Source organism: Marmota marmota, unplaced genomic scaffold (assembly GCF_001458135.2).
Source record: "Marmota marmota marmota unplaced genomic scaffold, marMar, whole genome shotgun sequence".
Lineage (NCBI taxonomy): Eukaryota > Metazoa > Chordata > Mammalia > Rodentia > Sciuridae > Marmota > Marmota marmota.
In genome coordinates, this window is record NW_026000057.1 from 32,117,535 (window position 1) to 32,139,631 (window position 22,097).

The 22,097-nt window shown below is 34.2% G+C and overlaps 1 protein-coding gene across 2 annotated transcripts in view; it reads left to right on the top strand.

Annotated features, from left to right (window-relative positions):
* The window catches only part of Bank1 (B cell scaffold protein with ankyrin repeats 1), a 293,502-nt gene that overhangs the window by 91,187 nt on the left and 180,218 nt on the right, over positions 1-22,097 (top strand). For both annotated transcript variants that reach the window (XM_048813664.1, XM_048813663.1), the window contains exon 5: positions 6,953-7,092. In XM_048813664.1, the coding sequence (XP_048669621.1) occupies positions 6,953-7,092 (140 nt within the window). The remainder of the gene's footprint in view (positions 1-6,952; positions 7,093-22,097) is intronic.

Sequence of the window (22,097 nt, forward strand, 5' to 3'; positions counted from 1 at the left end):
AGGGGAGGGGAGCGGTGGGGAGGGGGGAGGTTGGAGGATGGGAAAGGCAGCGGAGCACAACAGACACTAGTATGGCAATATGTAAATCAATGGATGTGTAACTGATGTGATTCTGCAATCTATGTATGGGTGAAGGTGGGAGTTCATAACCCACTTGAATCAAAGTGTGGAATATGATATGTCAAGAAATTTGTAATGTTTTGAACAACCCACAATAAAAAATTAAAAAAAAAAAAGAAATTAATGAGAGATTTTCTTTCAAAGTGCTTGTTGCTATGCCACAATATACAAAATGTTCATATGAATCTGTGTGGAACTATAGACAGAAAATGTCTCAGCAGAAGAGGTCAGAATCTTACTTTCTCTGGTTTTGAAATATTTTGAACCCTAGTAAGAACTTCATTTTATACCATGAGCCAGTCATACATAGGTAACTGTTCAAAACCAAAGTTTTAAAAGCAATATCATACTAATGGTTCCAGCCTCATCAAGCAGAGAGCTTAGACAATGTCACTCCCATTTCATAAGATAAAGCTGAGCAAACTAAAATTGGAGTACCCTTGAACCCATGTGAGAAATAAGTCACATAGGGGTAGAAAATTGTTATATCTCTGCTTACCCATCAAAGGGGCCATAGTTGACATGTCCAAAACAAAGACAGACTGACATGTGAATAGCATAGCAAATTCATTTAGTAAAAGTTTTTTATGATGCTGGAAGCCTCAGAAAGAAGACCCAAAGGGCTGGGATTGTGGCTCAGCGGTAGAGTGCTCACCTGGCAGGGGCGGGACCCGGGTTTGAACCTCAGCACCACATAAAAATAAAGGCATTGTGTTGTGTCCATCAACACCTAAAATAAATAAATAAATAAAAATTTTTAAAAAAGACCCAAAGACCCAGAGAAAACTATTTTTATGTTTAGTTTCAATAAGGAACGGACAGTGTATAGAATTGTAAAAGGACCAAAGATATCTAATGATAACCGAGAAAGGCCACCCAGCCAAGCCTGAGGGTCCAGATTCTTCTTGGCCTCCCTGTGTAGCATTTCTTCTTCCAGGTGTGGGCTAAGAACCTCTGCAATGAGGGCCTCCAAGGGAGAAGCAAGAGTGTGACCTTTTGAAGTATTAAGGCTTGCTTTTGAAAGGAGACATTCTAGTTGTTGGAACTACCTTGGAAAAGCAAATTCTGTTTTGTGACTCTCTTCAAGTAAGAAAAAGGGGTGGGAGGTGGTAGGATTGTCAGATAGTCCTTAGTTCTGAGGCCCTTCAAGTCTCCTCCAGTTCAAAGTACTCAGCACACTAAGGCATCATAATCTGGGGTGCTGTGTTTTTGACCCAAAGAGATTTTTAACCAAAATCTCTAAGAGTGGTATCAAGAGAGTGACCTTTGATATCTGTTTACCTGGAGTATAATTCACTGAACCCATAAATTGGTAGAAGTACTTTAGCATTAATTTTAATGACTTACTTAAAAATAAATATGCATAGGGGTAGAAAGGTGTTATATCTCTGAACTAAAAATAGTAACAATGTATTATGTGATTACAGCATATGGATGAGTGAACTGATCAACAGCAATATTATAAGGAATGGGAGGAAAGAATTGGGAATATTCTTTTACAAGATAACTGCACCATCTATAAAGTGTCATTGTATTATTTGAGGGTGGAACTAAGTTTGTTAGATATGTATTCAAAACTCTAGGACAATCATTAAAAAATTTAAAGATATAACAAAAACTTAAAATGGGATTTCTAAAATTCTCAATTAAAACTGAAAGAACAGAAAAAGTTGAAGTTGGGAGGAGGAAAGTAGAAAAAATTCAGTGAATAAGATTGTTACAAATACACTGAGTAGTAACCCAACTATGACTAAAGCCTGGTGTTCACTACTGAAGTATGAATACTCAAAGTATACCAATTAAAAGACAGATTGCCAGAGTGAATAAAAAAGCAAGACTCATCTATATGTTTACATAAGAAAACTCACTTTCAATATAAGACACAGTTAAATAAAAAATAAAGGGATGGAAAAAGATATACCATATTAACACAAATCAACAAATGCTGGACTACTGTGTTGATTACAGACAAAGAAACTTTCAAATAAGGATAATTATCATGAATAAAGAGGGCCATTATGTTACAATATAGGTACAATCTCCAAGAAGATAGAACAATCCCAAATATATATGCACTTAACAACAGAGGATCAGGGCTAGGGTTGTGACTCAGAGGCAGAGTACTCGCCTAGCATGCTTAAGCCACTGGGTTTGATCCTTAGCACCACAAAAAATAAAATAAAGGTAATTGTGTCCACTTCCAACTAAAAACTAAATATTAAAAAAGAACATAAAACATATAAAGCAAAAGAAAATTGAACTGGAAGGAGATAAAAAAAGGTATGCTATTCTAGGTGAAGATTTGGACACCTTTTTTTCAATAATTGATAGAGGACATAATATCAGCAAGTATATAGTTGAGCTGAACTGTATTATTAATCAACTTGATTTAATTGACATTCATACAATACTACATCCAACAGTAATAGGATGTTCATTCTTCTGAAATTCACAAGAGACATTCACCAAGATAAATCTCATGCTGGTCTTTATAAAAATCACTTTGATCAATGTAAACAAATAGAAACCACAAATTTCCCTCAATGGAAATGAAATAAAAATCAATAACAGGATAATTTAAAACTTTCCTAAATATTCAAAGGTTTAACAACAAGTTTTAAAAAGCAAGATAAAAAATGATTTCAAATACATGAAAATATAACTTACCCAAGTTTGTGAGATGCATAGAAAAGATGACAGGACAATTTCTCATAGATATCTATAATAGAAAAGAAGAAGATCAATAAAAGATCTGAGATCAATAAAAGATGCCTATACCTTAAGAAAACAGAGGAAATGAGCAATTTAGGAATAAAGCAAGCAGAAGGAAATAAATTATAAAAATTAAAGCAAAAAATAATAAAAGAGGAATATAAGAGGTAAAATCAACAAACTTCAAAGAGAGTTCTTTTAAAGATCAATAAAATTGATCAAATTCTAGCCTGGCTAACCAAGAAAGAAAGAGAAGACAACAATTTCCTACATCTGAAATACAATATCAGGCGTCATTACCACTAATCCTTGAGCATTTCAGTGATAACAAGGGGTACTGTGAACACTGTAAGAGTAAGAATTTGATAACTTAGACCAATGGGCTAATTCCTTGGAAGACATAAGCTACCAAAACTCACTTAAGAAATGGATGTTCTGGATTGATCTGTATCTTAAATAAATCGAATATTAATTTTCTACCTTCCATAAAAACTAATGCAGGGCCATTTTCATGTGGTAACAATGCAGAATAAAACAACTCTTATGTTCATGTACAATGATGCTGACTAGTCAGGAAATCTTAAAAGATACTTTTTTCTTTGCTGCCTCTGTACCTTTGACCCACTTCCACATTTTAACCTGTTTTTTTTTTTTCATTTGAGAACGTATCCTCTAGTTTTTTTTTTATCACCTCCCCTTTCCATTCAGCTCCATAACTTGATAAAATTGAAATAACTTTATTTTTCAAGAAACATACCTTTCTGATGGTATCTGTAGGTTTATCTCTGACAAGGACTTTTGACTAATGCAATTTGAAGTTACTATGGTTCTAGCTTATGTCTAAATGTATAAAAAACCTATGTGAAGCATTACAACTTTAAATATTAACTAATTGCTGTGCAGAAGGAAGAGGGTATTCCTTTGGTATTTGTAGCATAGCCAGGAAAAAAAATAAAAAATAAAAAAAACAGCACAGCAGGGGGACAACTAATTAAAGGTTGAAAGGAATGCATAATATATCTGAAAAACATAGATTCCCTTTATTAATTAGGAAACTCCATTCTAGGTAATATGAATTATAAATTTTATTTCATTAAAAGAGCTTGAAAACACTGCAGGATATGCCAAACATACTTAGGGAAAAAGCAACATTGACAAACAGATTTCTATGATCAATTTGTGATTTGAACATTTTAAATTGAGATTAATTTTTAGGCAGGACCAAGGTTTTGAAACCATCTTTATTTAATCCTAAGAGTCAAACCAGATCTCGTGGAAATATTAGTTGAGTTCATCTACCATTGAAGGTTAGGACTAAAATTGGCTCTCAAAGTCAGATGGTTTCTCAGATAATGAAAATAACACCAGTAAAAGAGCTCTTACTGGGTTTGTGAAATAGATACTATTATGGAATAAGTAAAATATTTTTACTATTCAAAAATACCTTGGGATTGTATTTTCCCTAAATTGCATCAGTTTATGCTTAATGTGGAAGAAATGACCAGTTGAACCATGGAGAAAGAGAAAGTTATTGAAGTATTTTTTGTGACGTGATTTATCACTCAGATAGTAAAAATTAGAAGCAAATAGATTTGATTACCATCTTTAGTCAGGAAATAGAAAATTAATATCTTTAAAGAGACAATGACATTAAATGGCCTAGAGTTTGAGATTTGAAATTTAAATAGCATTCCTTTTTCATTGCTTCTCTGTATGTGTTTATATCTGATGGAGGGAAGGGGCTCCATGTTTTCCTTCCATTGTGGGTCTTTTTACCTTTTCACTGCTGGCTCTCACATGCTTGCTTTGTTTGATGACCTTGACCTCTATTTGTGTGCACTTCCAGAGTTAGATATTACTTGTTATCTCAGTCTAGATGGTAAACAGCAGGATTTACTTTTACTCTTTTCTATTTAAGTCTTTAAATTATTTGGTTTCTATTTCTTCTTCTTTCTTTCTTTTTTTATTTGATTTTAAGTGGACACATAACTATTTATTTATTTATTTATTTATTTATTTATTTATTTATATGTGGTGCTGAGGATCAAACCCAATGCCTCACACATTCTAGGCAAGCACTCTACCACTGAGCTACAACTCCAGGCCCGGTTTTGTTTTTTTTTTTTTTCTTTCATTTTTTGAAAAGCTATGAAATGTAGTCATAGTGAACCCATGTTAAAGTGAAATTATGCTCAAGCAGTTCAGGTACAGTTCATGAAAAAAACAAATTGATGTGTTCATAAAGAAACTGATGTAATGATACCATGATAAAGGGGGCCTCCCAACCAAATGATTTCATAAGTAGTTATTTTCTAATATATGGGTGGAAGCAGTAATTATGTTTGAATTTAGTAACTGCCACTCAACAGATATGAAAATATATGCAGCAAACATGATACTTTGGAGGGCATTTCTTTGAAATATTGCACTAACAAGAACATCATTAGATACCCTGGTAAAGTTGTAAGCTAAGTAGTGACTATATATCAAAAGCAAATCCATTCATTTTCATGTTGAACTCTAAAGAAATTAGAGAGTTTTAAGTGTTCTATAGCAAAGAACTACCACACTCAACCACTGAGCCACATTCCCAGCCCTATTTTGTATTTTATTTAGAGACAGGGTCTCACTGAGTTGCTTAGCACCTTGCTTTTGCTGAGGCTGACTTTAAACTCACGATCTTCCTGCCTCAGCCTCCCGAGCCACTGGAATTACAGATAAGTGCCACCAGATCCAGCCAAACAGATCTTCTCACTAGGCATCTTTCATTCACTGCCTGGCATACTTTCAGTAGGATAAATCTACTAATCTTTTTCCCAGTACGTGAAATCAATATCTTCTTCAAAACTATTTTCATGATTTACTACAAAAAAATAAAATTTTTGAAAAAGCATCTTCTGGAAGTCTATAGAAACTCATTTTATTGGCTCCAGGGATTCTGGACCCCTCTTTACCATCACCACCTTAGCACAGGCGATGTGTTTCCCAACTTTGAGTTTGGGTTCAGGTTTCTCTTATGTCCTCTGTTGGGTGAGTACTTCTTCAGGAAGACAGTGATTCTTCTTTTGTACTGCAAGTCAGTATCTTGTCAAGAATATGGAATGAGGACAGAACAGCTCCTTGACCTAGTTAAGCTTAAGAATGCTTTTGTTGCCTTTAAATTTCCCTGAACAAAATTATAAGAGCTCCATTAACTTTTTTTCATGAGATAAAGTAAAATTAATGCTTGAGCCTTAAGAAATTTTAAATATTCAAGTCTGTTCAAGGCTGTTGATTTTATAATTAATGACTTATCCCAAACCCACACGTTTTGAGTGACAATTTTCCAGGAGAATTTGAGAAATATCTCTGCAACAAAGTGAAAGCTTTTTAAGAACTGTCCTACAAATAAATTTAAAGAGCTAAATTTTGTTTACTTATGTTACAGTAAAACAGAAATATCTCTATTTTAATGATTATACATTGTTATTCTTTCATGGAGAGCCTCTGATTTTTGCATAACTTTAATTATGTTGGTATGATACCGCAGAATTCACAGGGAATTCTACCTTGAATAATTTGTTACTAAAAGCTTTGGATGAATGTATTGTGTATATACAGGGCATGCTTAAGTATCAGAGCATTAGGTCTTGCTTTCCCCAAGGTATTTCATTCTGATCAATTGAATACAAATTCTGTAATTTCAATCAATGCTGCTCTTTCCAAACATGATTTTGAGAAGCTTGCCTATAATTAATTAGAATTTTCTTCATAAGATTGGTAACAAACACCTAAACACCTAGCTTTTAATGAATGACTGCACTTTTATAAATTCTAAAAAATTATGTAATGATGATTATAGATCCCTACCCCCCAAAAAATGAGTAAGTAGGAAGAAAGGATTTAATGTTTTGCTTTTATTATAACTTTAGCATGTTTTAATATGTTCTTTTACATTAAAAAACAATTAAATTCTATTTTATGATTTCTAAATACTAAGGATAAGAAAATTTAAGTGATAGACATTAGTAAAATTGTTAGTGAATTCTTAAAGCCTTACTTTATGTTCTTTAAAATATAGAATGCTATGAAATATGTATTATATATCCCAGCTCCTAAATCTTATTTGTGTTTTGATAAGATTTTCCTGCTGGTTCAGTCAACGTCAGTGTCTACTGTGATGGTATCATTAAGGCTACAGCAGAGATTAAATACTATGCACCAGCAAAGGCGATGGAAGACACCCACAGAGCAGCAGATCCAGGAGAGGGTTTGTGCAAGGTAAGTGAGCCTTTCCATGAAGTTAATCATAAGCTAAGCTAATGCCGGATAAGAAGATTCCTGCTTTGGTACAAAATTTGAATGTTGATTAAATAAGAATTAATTGCTGATCAATACAAAGGGAAGATGTGAACCTCCAAGTATAGAGATTCAGGAAATTACTTTGCCTACAGTTCAAGTCATTCCAGATAATGGCAATGAGAGAGAGTTGATGTCCATTACCACATGGCTATTGTGATAGGTTCTGTTGCAGAGCAGATAAGAAAGAAAGGGGGATCAGAGAGAACTCTAAGGAAATGAATTTCATCTTTATTCAGATCTGGACAACACAGATAAATCAGATCATCTATCTGATGGAGGTGAAGGACTCAGACAAACCAAAATACCACCAGAAAAAGAGCATGTTGTGTTAACCTAGAAATTGTTTCCATATGGTCATTTCCAAGCTCAGTATATTTTTCCTAATTTCATTTACTACTGTATCTAAGAGTGAAAATTTTTGTTTTATGTGATTAGTGTTTATTAGGAATTCTAGAAAGTTTAAAATTTCCTAGGAGCGATGCAAAGAAGTATCTCCAAGCTCAGGTTTGTTTCTCTCATGTAACAAAGTATTATTCTCCAATGATAATTTCGTGAAGCATTCCTAATTTCCTTTAAGGGCCCCTGTTAGAGACTTTTTTTTCTGCAAATGCCTGGCCCTCGTGGATGTTACAATGTAATAATCACATCTTGAGGAATCTGAAACCATTAGCTTAACTTCTGCATTTTATTTTTTGTTACTTGACCTACTTTTACAAGGAAGCTGGCTTAATGTAAAACTTTTATCCTTGGTGTGATTATTGCATCAAATTTTCAGAGTGAAAAAGTCATTTCTCTTTTCTAGCTAGTTGATAATTAGAATTTTAATTTTGCTTAATTGCCTTGCTGAAAGGGAAGGCATAAGGGAACCAAAGTGAAGAAAAAGGCAATTGGGTTGAACAACGTGATGTTCCTGATCACAAATTTACCATAAAATACCCTATAAGATTTGTAACAAAGCTGTTCATGACAGTGAGGTTGACAGGTTGTCATGAAGTTTTGTATGTTTAAGCTAGTTTGGAATGGGAGGCTTTGTTATATATTTCCTGTGACACATTTTTTCCCTATTAGAGTTCTCCTTTATGAACAACATATTTTAGAACAATGGAAAATGTAAAAATGTCTTAGAAAAGGACAGGGAGAGAAATACCATTTGTCAAACTGGAGAGTCTTGAGGACATTTGACAAAATGTCTATATTGTAATTGCAAAGCAAGTACAAAAGTAATAGCTTGAAATACCGATTTTTTAAAATTTTCTTGTGACAAATCTACCTTGTCTTCTACTTAAAAATTCTATTCATAACATAAAGATTAATAAAGGTAATATACTGTGTTATCAGTATTCAGTCAGTGTGGAAGTAAAGTAATCCCAGAATACATCTTTTGTGTTGCTTTTTTGGGGGGGGGCGAGGGGGGGGCAAGTTTTGTATGTAGTGAAAATTAAATGTAATTTATGACTCCTGAACAATTTTACAGAATGCAATAACATGCAAGTCATGATTTCTTCTACAGCTTGAAGCAAACATGAACTTTTTTTTTTTTTTTTGCACATTTTACATTTTATAGATAACTAGAAAATTTCCTGTTTTATTTTTACCCTCACTGTCAGAAATGAGAGGTAGAAAAGATTATGGCTACATATTAGATTTTCTCCCCTCCAGCAAGCATGAGGGACATAGTTATATGTATTATATGCCATACATGAATATGACATATAATGTATATAACTGAACACAGGGCTGGAGGCTTTGCTGCTGTCATCAGGGGGACCTCAAAGAGATGTCCTAGCCTTCATGTGTTTCTCCTTGTTGACTCCTGTTTTTTTCCTTTTATCATTTGGCTTTGCTCTCACTTAGATTATATTTAAAGAATGTGTAAGAAGCTGTGCTTTCCTTTTTTAGTACAGAACATTGCAGTAATTGTTTCTTTCCTGTGCTACCCTGTCATTAAGTTGGGAAAATTGGATATTTTGTATATGATCTACTGAGCATCTCCTTTCAAAATACAACATACATTATACTTTTATTTACTATAGTTATTGTATATTTGTAAGAACATATACTAGCAAATTTGAGATTTTTCAACATTTACCTATTTAGGTGAGATAGTATATTTTAAAAACTACCCTGAGTTTTCCAGTAAATTTTAATGGTGAATGTGATTTCAGTAATTTTCAAATTAGTAACAAGGGCTTTTTTGTAATCATTTGAAAAGCCATTGGGCCTATGATAACATTAATATTGTGTGAATTTGAGGAGAGAATTAATAATGATGAATCTGCGAAGTTTATTCTTTAGTATTTCTAGAGTTTAGAAGGAGAGACTTAACTATTATCATTTAAAAGCTATTGGACATATAGTAAAATGAATGACCAGTCTGTGAATTGGACAAAAGCAATGATAATGAGAAATCTGTATTTATTTTATTTTTAATGATGTCCATCAGGTTTTAGAACATTTACCTAAGCCAGCTTAATTTTCTTACTGCTTCTTAAATCTTTTTTTTAATAATTACTAAATCCTATCACCAAGCCTATAAAGGTGACATTTCCAGATCATCACTTAACATAGAGAATATAAGAGATACAAATGAAAAAAAAATCTGAAATCCCAATTTGGGATGATAATTAGAATTAAAAGACTGGTGTTAGAAGTAATTAACACCAGTAACTAATAGGGACTCCTATTTAACTGAGATAATTAAAGCCTTTGAGATTTTCATCCTGTTTACAAAATTGTCTTGGGGCAACAATAAAGTTAACTTTATATAGGAACAACTAGATACAATATAAAAACAAAATTAGGTCAAAATGCTAAAAGAACACTGCAATTATTAATCAAAATATTAGGATCTCATTCATTCAAAGTTTTTAACAAATAACAAATAATTCTTTTTAGTTATATTTCTTTTGAGTCAAGCAAAACCATTGTGTGGTATCTGTTTGTCATAGTGCATGTTTTACTTTATACATATTTAAATACTATTTCCATCTTCATTTTTTAGTAAGTCATGTGTATTATTCAGTCTTTGATTTGCTGCCTGCAAGTACTTAATGCCCTGTGAACTCAAATGGGGTTGGAACTTAGAGAAATCAACACAGTGAGAAATTTCCCAGTGTGTTTCTTTCTATTAACAGTTCCCTTAAAGATTATTTTTATGCCAGCACCATGCTGTTTGGGCTGCTGTAACTCTGTATCTATGTGTCCTTTTTTCACTCTTCTTTGTGTTAATAACTCTCTTTTAGAGAATGCAGAAGTCATTTGAATTTCATATGTCCTCCATCTGTTTTATTGCTTGTTTCATATTTCTGATGAAAGACTTGAAATGAGTAGCATAAGAACAGTCAAAAGAAATGAAATTTGAAGACTTTTTTCTAGATTCATCTTTTCATATTTTTTCCCTTATTAGGATGGACTAATAAAAGACTTCAAATACTATCGAGACTTACATTTTACTAATAAAATTCCTAACATTTTGTGCTTTTGTGCTATCTGTCAAAACAGATAAGGATAGTTAATGATGCCTGATTAGGGTAGTTCAGTCTGAAGAATAATACCTTGGTTTCAAATAATTCAATAAAACAGGTGCATGCCACTTAGTACCTCAATTGTTTATTTACAAATAGCTGATATAGCAGCTCATATGAGGAGAAAATGAATATTTCTGAGTTCAGTTGCCTAGCCATAGAGTTGGGTTGTTGGTTCTTTATAGATTATTATCTTAGAATCTGTCTGCATGGTTATTGCCCCATGTTCTAGCTTATATTTTCAGCATATATTTTTGTTGAACCCCAACACAAAGAAAAGACCACCAACTCCAATTTTAAATCAAATTAAAGCAAGCTTGTATTTGCGTACACAAAGAGACTGATCAGCGGCTGTCTCCTCTAACGAGGGCTAGAGACCAGCCCCCAGCTCTCCAAAAATAAGGTTTTATAGCACAAAAAGTTGCAAAGAGGGGTATCTTGAGAACTTACAGCTAACAGAATTTTGACAAGTATAATACAAAGGCAGATCGTAGGTTAATGATCCACATGGCATGATATTTCAAGGTAGGGAGTAAATTCAGATCTCAACACCAGAATTTATGAGGCACCTCTGAGGTTTCAGTGAGGGTTGTTACCTGGTCAGGGAAAGCCAGGCATGGGTGAGTTCAGAGCACGGGCAGGAATTCCAAACAAGTTTAGAAATCACAGTAATTTACAGTAAAACAGAAATTAACTTTTCATGACTTTGTGACGAGATGGCTCCCAATCTTAAAATCAAATTAGGCTGGGTTCATCATTTTATTGATGACTTCTTAACGTACAGTCTCTGCTAACTAATTGGAAATAAATACTTCATTTTTATTAATCCCACACTCAACATCAATGTATTTCTTTCCTTTTTGGAGTTCTTATTTAGTCATACATGACAACGGGTTCATTTTGACATAATTATGAAAGCATGGGTGGATGCAGTGGTGCCTGTCTGTAATCTCAGTGGTGCGAGTGGCTGAGGAGGAAGATAATTTGTTCCTCTCCAGTCCCCAGTACTTACCCTCTCCCTCCCCCTGTTCCCCTTTCCTCTGCTCTACTGCTCTTTCTGTTATTTACTTTCTGATTTTTTAATTAGTGTCTTGTGGATGTGCATGATGGTGAGAGTCCCTGTGGTATACTCACATAGGTACATAGGAAAATCAGGTCAGACTCATCCCATTGTCTTTCCCTATCCCATCTCTCCTTCCTTCCCTTCATTCCCCTTTGTCTACTCCACTGATCTTTTCTCTATTCTTTTTAAAAATATTCTCCACTTATTTTAGATTAGTTTCTGCATATCAGAGAAAACATTTGACCTTTGATGTTTGGGGGCTGGCTTATTTCACTTAGCATGATTGTCTCCAGTTCCAACTATTTACTGGCAAATGCCACAAAGTCATTCCTTTCTATGGCTGGTTAATACTCCATTGTGTAAACACACCAAATTTCCTTGAAGGGCACTTAGGTTGTTTCCATGGCTTGGTTCTTGTAAATTGAGCTGCTTTAAACGTTGATGTGGTTGTGTCACTGTAGTATGCTCATTGGAAGTCCTTTGGGTATAGAGTAAGGAGCAGCAAAGCTGGGTCATATGGTGGGTCCATTCCTAGTTTTCTGAGGAATCTCCATACTGCTTTCTAGAGTGGTTGCACTAATCTGTAGTCCCATCAACAACGTATGAGTGCATCTTTTACCCCACATGCTCACCAAAATGCGTGTTATTTGTATTGACGATTGCCGTTCTGATCGGAGTGAGATGACATCTCACTGTAGTTTTAGTTTGCATTTCTCTAATGACTAGAGATGTTGAGCATTTTTCATCTGTCCATTGGCCATTTGTATATTTCTCCTTTTGAGAAGTGTCTTCTCAGTTCGTTGGTTATTGACTGTTTTTTGTCTATTAGTGTTAAACTTTTTGAGTTCTTTGTATATCCTGAACTTTAATCCCATAGCTGAGAGGCAGGTGGCAAATATTTTCTCAGCTTTCTCTTCACACTCTTGTTCCCTTTGCTGTGAAGAGGCTTTTTACCTTGATGCCTTTCCATTTATTGATTTTTAAATTTTACTTCTTGCAGTTTAGGAGTCTTGTGGAGGAAGTCAGTTCCTGAGCAAACATGTCACAGTTTGAATCTACATTTTCTTCTAGCAGGTACAGGGTTGCTGGTCTAATTCCTAGGACTTTGATCCACCTTGAATGAGTTTGGTGCAGGGTGAGAGGGCTTAACTTTCAGACTTCTACAGATGGATTTCCTCAGCACTATGTATTAAAAAGCCTATTTTGTACCTTTTTCTAGTATGCGATAACTGTATTCATGTAGAGTTATCTGTGTGTCTTCTATTTGATTCCATTAGTCTTCATGCCTGTTTTGGTGCCATGCATCTCAGTAACTGCAGCTCTGTAGTATGATTTGAAGTCCAGTATGATTTGAGGTTGGGTTGCCTCCCGCTTTGCTTTTCTCACTAAGGATTGCTTTGGCTATTCTAGGCCTCTTATTTTTTCCAAATGAATTTCACAACTGCCTTTTCTCTTTCTGTGAAGAATGTCTTTGGAATTTTGATGGAAATTGCATTGAATCTATATACCACTTTGGATAGTACAGCCATTTTGACAATATTAATTCTTCCTATCCAAGAACATGGGAGGTCTTTCCATCTCCTAAGTTCTTCTTCAATTTCTTTCTTGAGTGAGCTATGGTTTTTATTATAGAGGTCTTTCACCCTTTTTGTTAGGTTGAGTCCCAAGTCTCTTATTTATTTATTTATTTATTTATTTATTTATTTATTTATTTAGTTGAGACTATTGTGAATGGGATGGTTTCCTAATTTCTCTTTCAGTGGATTCCTCATTGAAGCACAGGAACATGATTGATTTATGGGTGTTGACTCAGTACCCTGCTACTTTGCTGAATTGAGTCATGAGTTCCAGAATTCTTCTGGTTCCCCCTGCTTCTTACATCATCACTCTTTCCCACCGGTTAGTCTTTCAGAGAATGACTATGTGATGGTGTGGGTGCCACCCACGACAGACCCCACCAACATGAGGATCTGCTCTTACCACCTAGTTCTCCAGGTTGATATCATTAACCACATGGAACATACCACAGCACTTGGGAAAAACAGAGCATAAGTCCCACAGAGTTAATTATGGTCCTTCAAGGATATTATTTATAAGATAATTAAAGAAAATTAGCAAATCTGTTTCTGATAGGAACAAAACTCAAATCATCAATAACATTTTGGAAGACTGAAAATTTCTTGTGGCAAAAATATGTTTGTTTGCATTTTCTAAAAGTTACCATGCAGTTTTCTGAGATTCTGTACTGATAACACTTATAGAATCAATAATAAAATACAGAAAGACAATAGATATATAATTTGGGAAATCTGAATTGTCTTTACAGTAAACCAAATCAAGATATGGGGAATATGTAAAAGAAATCTTTGGAAAGGAAAATTTAACTTCCTAAAATTTTCTCCCCAGAGATCAGCCTTTAGTCTCAAGAATGTTATTGCCTTTGGTAGCAAATCACAAACAGGAGTCCCAATGCCTTTTTTACCCTCACCCTCCAAATTCACCCCCTCATAAGCTGTGTCTTTGTCAGTTACTAAATATTGCACATCAGTTTCCTTATCTCTGTGGCTCTAACACTTTACTCCACTGCATTTTTCTCTTGCTTAAATTGTGGTTAGCCTAATTTTCAGTTCTTCCACACTTCCTACTATCTCAAATTCACAGTCTGAGAAATTCTTCTAAAAAGAAAGATCTGAGCATGTAATTCTCTCACTCCTACACTTCACTTGATTCCAATTATTGCATCAATTTAGATAAAAGAATGTTTAACAAGAACAATATAGCAGTGTGAATACTGACCCTTTTATTTCCAGATTAACCTCATTCCTCTCCCTGTGCATTCCAGGTACACTGGATTTTTATTTCCTGTGCTCTCTAATGTAGTCTACCACAGGGCCTTTGTGCATGTTCCTTTCTTTAATGACAACACTTTCTAATCTCCCCTACTCCCTCACTGTTTTTACCTAGTTAATTCTAAATAATTCTCCAAATTTTAATCCCAGTGTCTCTACCTTAGTGAAGTCTTTCCTGATCTATTCTTCATAATACTAATTACGTTCTGAGTTGACATCTATATGAGTGCTATTTCTCAAACTATCTTCTTCTCATTAGATTCAGAGTCAATAAGGGCAAAGATACTATCTATTTGGCTCTGTATTTTATATCTAAAACCAAGACACTGACAAATACATAGCTGCTTTCTTAAACTTTCTTTTATTGATGCCTATTATTTATACTGAATGGTGGGTTTAATTGTTCTATATTCATATGCATATGAAAGCATAATAAATAATTCATTAGGTAAAGGAATGAAAGGGTGGAAGAATTTTATACATTAAATTTCTCACCCAATCTCAAATGACCCACCAATTTGTTGCAACAGCTACTGGCTCACAAGCATAGCGTCCCCCTCACACACACACTTTTTTTAAGGTGGACTTTTGACTAAAGTCTTTTTAAGAAGTCCTTTCCTTGGACTGTTGACTGAATCATTGTTGCTTCTACCTTAAATTGTGCTTCTCCTTAAATTGTGGTTAAGAAGGAGAAAGAGCAAAGCAATGAAAGAACCCAAGGAAATAATCCATTAATATAAATAGTGAAACAGATTCTGTTACATAGCTTGGAAACTTGCTCCCCAAACAAAACAAAAGAATAATTCCAAAATTATTTTATGAAATTATGGCATTATTCATAGAAGCTGCTTTGAAGGATATTTCTTAGAATATTCCAATGTTATATTTCTTTTAAATTTTCTGACTCTTATTATATATTTAATATAAATTTCTAAGAAGTGATTGCTACTGAAAGGTGAGCTTGAGAAAAGTCATGGTTCTTATACTTCATTTGTACTTATCATAATGAAAAAAAAGCTTTGAGTTTTTAGTCTATTTCACCATTAATATCATTAAATACCTCCACTAATGTGTCTGTTCAAGTTGGACCAAATTAAAGCTTTGAGAGTTTCTGACATTATGAATTAACAATGTAATAAGAAGGACGTCAACTTGAAAAATTCAGCACAATAAAGCTTCAATCAATACTCCAGAAAAGCATTTAAGTAAAAAAAATTTATCAAATTGCCTTCACATAAATTATGATGTTTGTGCTCTTGGCGTGATTGATGGAAATGCAAAAATTGTTAGTCATTCTGCAATTTTTCTTTTTTTGCTCTTACGTGATCATATGGCTTTTGTCTGGGCACATGGCTAACCAGGTAAATGTTGCACTTCGTCCCTTGCATCTGCTCTAGCTGTATGTCTAAGGCCCAATGCCATATGGCATGGCCGTGCAAGCAATATGTGCAGATTTACCAGCTTGTTCATTATCAACGTGTGGAGTTATGTTCTCCTCCTCCCTGACTTTTCTTTCGATTGGCTGAAATTTTAACAAAATTCCAGTGATAAATGTGATACATGAACCATCCTGGACCATAAAGATGACACAACAGCAATGAAACAGGGTAAAAGGAACATGGATCCCTCAATCCAGGGAGCTACTGCATCAGCCCTAAACTGACAGATTCCTTTATGGTAAAGAGAAACAGGCTCCTCCCTTGTTTAAGGCACTGTCACTTTGGGTCTCTGAATTGCCCTAGCAGAACCTACATTCTAAACAATTTAAAAGCTATGTGTTATTTAATTTAATATTTTAGAGATAAAAAATAGATTTTTTTTTAATCAGTGGAAAAGCCAGTGTGGGAAGCCAAGTCTCTTCAGTGATACCATATCTATACTTTTCTCTAGATCACAAGGATTACACTTCATGAGCTGTTATATCTGAGACCTAATATTATAGTATTTAGAGAAAATGGAATTAATATTTACTGGATATTTTACGTAGTTACTTATTTTAACTCCTAAATAATCTGCCTCATAAGAATTATTATTAAAATCCATGGCTACTAAGTCCTGGAGCAGGCATTTAAACACAAGTCTCTTTTTTTTTAAAAGAAAGAGAGAGAGAGAGAGAGAGAGAGAGAGAGAGAGAATTTTTAAATATTTATTTTTCAGTTTTTGGTGGACACAACATCTTTATTTTATTTTTATGTGGTGCTAAGGATCGAACCCAGCACCCCAAGCATGCCAGGTGAGCGCGCTATCACTTGAGCCACATCCCCAGCCCAAAACACAAGTCTCTTGAATATCAAAAACAGATTTTCTTTATGTTAAAATATCAGTTTCATGCCATTGAATGAGATACTATAACTATATAAATACCTAATTAACAAAACATATAAAATCATTTGAAATAAGTCTTGTCTTGGGTTTAAATTTTGTATTTCTGCATTGGTGGTCACAAATGTTTCAATTCTAAGAAATGATCCATTCAAACTTAAAATAATTAAGTTAGCCAAAGAAAATATTTTTCTTATTGTAGACTTATTCACTTAAATTATTCTTTAAATTATTTTAATAACATCTTGGATTTGAATATTTACAAAGCACCCAAGAGAGAAAGAAAAAGAAAGAATGCCTTACCCTAACCCTAGAAAATATTTGCTTTGCTCTTTAATCTATCATTTCCTTTACAAGCTGCAGTAGGAAATTTTGTTTAAAATATGTTATGTAAACTATTTATCAAATTCCACTTTAAATGGCTATTTTGGCTCTCTTTCACAGCACACATTACGAACAATGGAACAAACCAGGTGACTGTTCTTTCTTTTACTAGTGAAATTTAAACAAGTACAGCCATTTGTTATAATAAGAAGAACCAGGCTGTTTCCAGCCCAACCACCAAATTTCCTTTTAGATATCTGAAGGTAAAGAGTAAAATGCTACTGTGACTGTCTCAGCCCGTCCTCCAGGATGGAAATCACATGGCTAACAAACAGAGGGTTTAGAAAGAATTATATATTCCATTGCTTCATGTAGCAAAGTGGCTACTCCATACACAGAATAGCAAGAGGTTCAGGGCTGAGCAGCATATATATGTTTTGGGGCCAGAAATTAGCAAATTCATAAGCTATGGGGCAATCTCTCATTGCACCTGTGTTAATTTCTACAAAGTCAGTTATGTTTGCACATGGTTCAAAAAGTACTTAAAATTGTGCAAGTATCCCCCCAGTGATTCATTTAAATGAGGGTCCCTGTTTCCCGTTATTCTCAATTAAGGAGCTGTGGTCAGGCCTACTCCCATTGGTTTAATGTCTTCTTGTGTGTTTTGAATAGATCCAGGAGTCCTTTTCCTCATTCATTTTAAATATAAAGTGTGCACTGATTTTCTTTTAAACATCTCCAACTTAAAATTTAACTCTATACTCTTATCCCTGCCATTTACTTTAAGCATAGAATATATAATGCCTTTCCATCCACTATCAGCAACTTTTAACCCTACATCCTGCGTCATTACAAATATTGAAATGGTTGTGTCTCCTATTGTGAATATTGCACAACTCTCCTGTGGTGATTTCATGGACAGGTTTTCTCTTATTAGCCAGGGCTCTTTATTATTACTCTTTCCTGTCCATATTTTTTCCATTTTCTTCGTATCTTGTGGTCGACCTCATAGTTTTCTTCATCCAACATCAATACCTAAAACCTCTTTTCCTTGCCTCCCACCATTATTGAAGCTGTAAAGATCAGATTTCAACGTTTTTTAAACATCCTTGCAACTAGATGTAATCATGTGAGATCTTTAAAAAAAGAGAGAGAGAGAGAGACACCAGGGATATATTCGGAGCTTTTGCTTTTCTGATTTAAAGAAGAGAATGAATAGATCTGCTTGGCAGTAACCCCCCACCAAAATGTCCCCCCACCATGCCACCTTCCTCTCTTTCTGGCTTAACATGAATATGATATTTGGAACTACAGTGATCATCTTAATACCAGAGGACTGTGATTTATTCTTTACTCAAATAATATTTCATATTCACTCTTTCCCCATGGTTTAAATGTAGTATATCAAATATAATGTGTTTAGAGGGTAAAGTCCTAAGTTAGAAATCCTTATTCTTCCATTTATTTGCTCTATAATTTTGGGTGTGACCAAAATTTTTTTGGTCTCCTGATTTTCACATCTATAAAAGTAGACATTTAAAAGTGTTCTACCTTGCATAATGTTACACAAATTAGAGATAAATCATAAAAAGCCTAGCACATTATTAATGCTCAACACATGGCAATTATTGCTACTACTCAAACATTCTGCCTCTCTTTGTTGCATAGACTTATCAAAAAGCTAATGCCATGTGACCTTTCACACCATGTCAATGATCAAAGCACCCTCATTGTGCACAGTGTATGGTGTTGCCATAATGTCCTCTTCCCAACAGTCTCTCAGTGCTGTCATCCCAAACTATGTTGCTATCCCTCTTTCAAAAAAAGAATGATCTTGAGTTTGAAGGGCTACTGCTCTATACATCTATTCATCTGTTCATAAATATAAATCTATTCATCTCAAGGAATTCAGCTTCTTTATAATTAATATTTTGGGGGATTATTTGTACTTAATTGAATTTTCAATTTTTAGACAATTATACATTCACAGATAGTTGAAAGAGAAGAATTATATGTTATTGTTTCTTGTGTTTTTAAAGAATTTCGTTCATTTCATGAGTATTGTCAAAATTTATGAATGTAGGATTGTTTTTAGGATTCCCCTATTGTGCTTTTGATATATGTAGAGTCTGTAGTGATAGCTTATGTTTCATTTGTGAAATTCGTCATATGTATTTTTTTCTTTGTCATTTTTTTGGGGGGGGCTGGGTGGGAGTGGTGCTGGGGATTGAACCCATGGCCTTGTGCATGTGAGGCAAGCACTCTACCAACTGAGCTATATCCCCAGCCTTTATTTGTCAGTCTTGCTAGATGTTTGTCAATTTTGTTGATCTTTTAAAAGAATCATTTCTTTGTTACATTGATTTTTCTCTATTGTTTTATACTTTCAGTTTCTTGACTTTCATTCAGTGGTTCTGTTATTTAGATTTTTACTGGTGCATATTAATTATACTGAATAGTGGATTTCATTGTGGCATATTAATACATAAGTGTAACATAATTTAATCAATTTTAACTGCTCAGTACTTTCCCTTACTCTCTGCTCCTTCCACCCCTGGCCTTCTTCCTTTACCCTAATGGATTCCCTTTTACTTCTATGAGACACACACTACTTTTTTTTTCTACCACTGGCTTCCACATATCAGAGAAAATATATGACACTGGGTCTGGCCATTTCACTTAACTTGCTGTTCTCCAGTTCTATTCATTTTTCTGGAAATGACATAATTTTGTTCTTCTTTATGGCTGAATTAAACTCCATTGCACAAGCATATCACATTGTATTTATGCATTCATCTGCTGACAGTCACCTGGATTTGTTCCATTACTTGGATATTGTGAATTATGCTGTGACAAACATGGATATGTATGCTCCTAAAGTATTCTGGTTTTAATTCCTTTAGATAAATACGGAGGAATGGTATGAATGGATTATACAATAATATCATTTTTCATATTTTCAGAGACATTCTGGTTTCCACAGTGGTTGTAATGATTTACGTCCTTACAACAGTGGATAGGTGTTCCTTTCTCCAGTCCATCATTACCAGCATTTACTGTTATTTTATTCTTGATGACTGTCATTCTGACTGAAGTGAGATAGAATTTCAATTCATTTGTCCAACTATTGATTGTTATTTACTCTTTGATGTTGAGTTTGGTGGGTTCTTTAAATATTCTGAATACTAATCCTTCATTGGGAAAGTATCTGGCAAACATTTTCTCCAATTCTGTAGGCTCTCTTTTCTCACAGTTAATTGTTTCCTTTGCTTGAAGCTTTTTAAATTTGATGTCATCCCATTCATTAATTATTGGTATTAGTTCAGTGTTTTAGCAGTCCTATTGAGGAAGGGGTTGCCTGTGCCTACAGGTTGGAATGCTAACCATGTTTTCTTCTAGAAGTTTCAAGATTTCTGGACCAATTCCTAGGTCTTTCATCCATTTTGAGTTGATTTTCCTGCAGAGTGAAATAGAGATCTAGCCTCATTCTTCTATATAGAGATATCCGTATATAACATTTGTTGAAGACATTGTATTTTATCCAAAGTTTTTGGTCTTGGCACCTTTATCAAGAATCGTATTGCTGTATCTATGTGGTTTGTGTCTGAGTCTTTACTTCCCTTCCACTGGTGTACATGTGTTTTTATGCCAGTCTCTGCTGCTTTTGTTACTATGGCCCCATTTTTGAAATTGAGCATTGGGTTGTCCCCAGCATTGCTCCTTTTGTTCAGAATTGTTTCAGCTACTCTGGGTCTTTGTTATTCCACATAAATTTTAGGATTGTTTTGTCTCTAGAATTGTTTCTGAAGAATGTCATTGGTATTTGGATGGGAATCGCATTGAATCTGTAGATTGCTTTTGTTATTATGGCCATTTTAACTATATATCCTTTGCCTATCCATGTACATGGAGATCTTTCCATCTCCTAGTGTTTTCTTCCATTTCCTTCTTCAGTGTTCTGTAACTTTCCTTGTAGGAATCTTTTACCTCCTTTGTTCGATTTATACCAAGGCACTTCATTTTTTTGAGGCTATTGTGAGTGTACATGCAAAAATCTTTAACAAAGTACTTGGAAATTGAATTCAGGGACACATTAAAAATATTATCCATCATAATCAAGTTGATTCCATCCCTAGATGCAAGTATAGTTCAACATTCACAATTCATTTGTCCAACTATTGATTGTTGGACATAAATAGAGTCAAGGACAAAAATCACATGATCATCTCAATAAATACAGAAAAAGCCTTTGACAGACTTCAACAATACTTCATGATACAACCCCTCAAGATTGTAGGAATAGGAGGAACTGACTGCAATATAAAGGCTGTGTGTGGCAAACGAAAGCTAATATCATACTAAATGAGGAAAAACTGAAAGCATGTCCTCGAAACTCAGGAACAAGACAAGAATATCTACATTTCTATTTAACATAGTGCTTGAAATTGTAGTGAGAACAATTAGGCAAGATGAGAAATAAAAGACATGCAAATATGAAAGGAAGAAGTTAAATCATCTCTATTGGTAGATGATACGGATCTTGTACTTAGACTTCCCTATTGACTCCACCAGAAGACTTCCATATCTGATAAACAAATTCAGCAATGTAGCAGGATACAAAATCATCCAGTTCGGACTTCATCTTTGACTTATAGATTACTATGAATCTGTTCTTTATTTTCTAAATATACGGAAACTTTCCTAGTATCTTTCTGTTATGGGTTTCTAATTTTCTTTCATGTGCTAAGAAAGTACACTATGATTTAAATCATTTAAAATTTGTTAGTGTTTGTGTTATGTCCTAGGATATGCTCCAAGGTGGTATTAGTTTCTTGGGCCCTT